This window comes from Lindgomyces ingoldianus (assembly GCF_010093535.1).
Source record: "Lindgomyces ingoldianus strain ATCC 200398 unplaced genomic scaffold BDR25scaffold_3, whole genome shotgun sequence".
NCBI lineage: Eukaryota > Fungi > Ascomycota > Dothideomycetes > Pleosporales > Lindgomycetaceae > Lindgomyces > Lindgomyces ingoldianus.
This window is the reverse complement of record NW_022985164.1, coordinates 156,132-157,665: the sequence shown is the minus strand read 5'-3', so window position 1 is coordinate 157,665 and position 1,534 is coordinate 156,132. Positions and strand designations below refer to the sequence as shown.

The 1,534-nt window shown below is 39.7% G+C and overlaps 1 protein-coding gene across 1 annotated transcript; it reads right to left on the bottom strand.

Moving 5' to 3' along the window:
- Positions 1-948: 948 nt before the first annotated feature.
- BDR25DRAFT_349320 (uncharacterized protein) lies at positions 949-1,217 on the bottom strand (the record flags this gene model as incomplete). The annotated part of the gene is made up of 3 exons (XM_033694536.1): positions 949-1,027; positions 1,052-1,115; positions 1,196-1,217. 3 exons carry the CDS (start codon positions 1,215-1,217, stop codon positions 949-951), a joined length of 165 nt encoding a protein of 54 aa, XP_033553038.1.
- Positions 1,218-1,534: the final 317 nt, after the last annotated feature.

Below are 1,534 nucleotides of genomic sequence, written 5' to 3'. Positions count from 1 at the left end.
CATAGATAGCAGGACGCTAGGCGTACTTAGCTTGTACAGGACGTGCTTAGTAAGCTTACAGAGCTAGACAGCCTTACAGTAGCAAGCTTAAATTTAACATTAAAAGTTCTTTTAGTTAAAGGTTAATTATTAAAGAAGTTAAAGAAGATAGATAACAACATAAATGTTATAAGTAAAACAAGATGCTAACTATGTAAGCTAGCAATATAATAGGTAGACACAGCAACCTAGTGTTGCAGCTCTGCACTGCTACTACAAGGTGGCTAGACCTTACAGCAATAGTGCTAGATATGTGTAATTAAGAGACATTAGGCTTAACTTCTAGTGTAACTATGTAAAGTAGAGATTAAGCGCTTTACATTCTTATAAATAAAGTATTAAGCTTATTATAAGAGTGTACATTACTATAGCTATAAGCTTCTAGGCTAGTAAGCATTACTATAGGGGTTGTACAGCACAGAAGGTTGTATAAGCTAGTAGGCTTAGTAAGAACTGCAAGGCATTGCTTTACTAGAATACATAAAGGCATATGCAATAGCACTAGGCAGTAATGCTATACATGCAACTAGACTTAATTAGGCGTGGCCTGTCTAATGTTGTCTAAATCTCTGTGCAGTAGAGCTGCAGCTTAGTGTAATTACAAGCTGCAGCTTAAAGTAACTATAATCTAGTAAGGCTTATAGGCTATCTAGTAACAGCCTATATGCTGTCTAGTACTAGTGCAACTAAGTTAACTTTAATAAGAGATCTCTCTAAGAAGAAACCTCTATGTCTTACCCTTCCTTCTTACCTGCCTTTGCTAAGGTAGGTAGTAGCTTATAGGATAGATGTGAAGCTATGTGGAGCACTAAAGACATGAGGAACTGGATTCTATTGCTAAAGGAGGGCAACTACAGGTTTATATAGTACTAGATGAACCCATCATGTGACTTAAGGCCACCAATAGCTCTAGGCTGCAGCAGGTGGCATTGCTAGGCAGCAGTACGCTAAAGAAGTGTTGGTGGCTAGCGCATGGAGAGCTCCGTAACTGTGACGGCGCGTACCGCGTCACATGCTCTGCGGCATCAGCTCCCTCGCTTGCGCAACGAGTAGCACGCTAGTGCTACGAGTAGCGCCTTGGCAGGGGCACACATGTATATTAAACTCGCAGAGCAGCTCCTCTGCTCCTTAGTTTAATCTAGTTGAGTTACACCACCTCTTGCTTGTAGCTTGAGCATGCCGACCGTGACAGTAACTGCAAACAATAGAGCTAATAGTAGAGATAGTCTACCTATCCCCCTGTCAGATTGAAGCACTGTTTCTAGGCTTCCTGAGATGAATGATGGGTTTGTGTCACGATTGTGCACGAGTAAGGTTATAGAGCTTTACAGAGGTCTAGTTTAATTACTACGTGAGGTATTATAGTAGGTACAAGACATTATGTGAGGAACAGAAAGGTTTAAAAAGAAATTAGTAATTAAATACTTAGCTTAGAAGTCTAAGCGCTTTAAGTATAAATTAAGCTTATTTTAAGTTTAGTTAGTGTTAAAGCAGT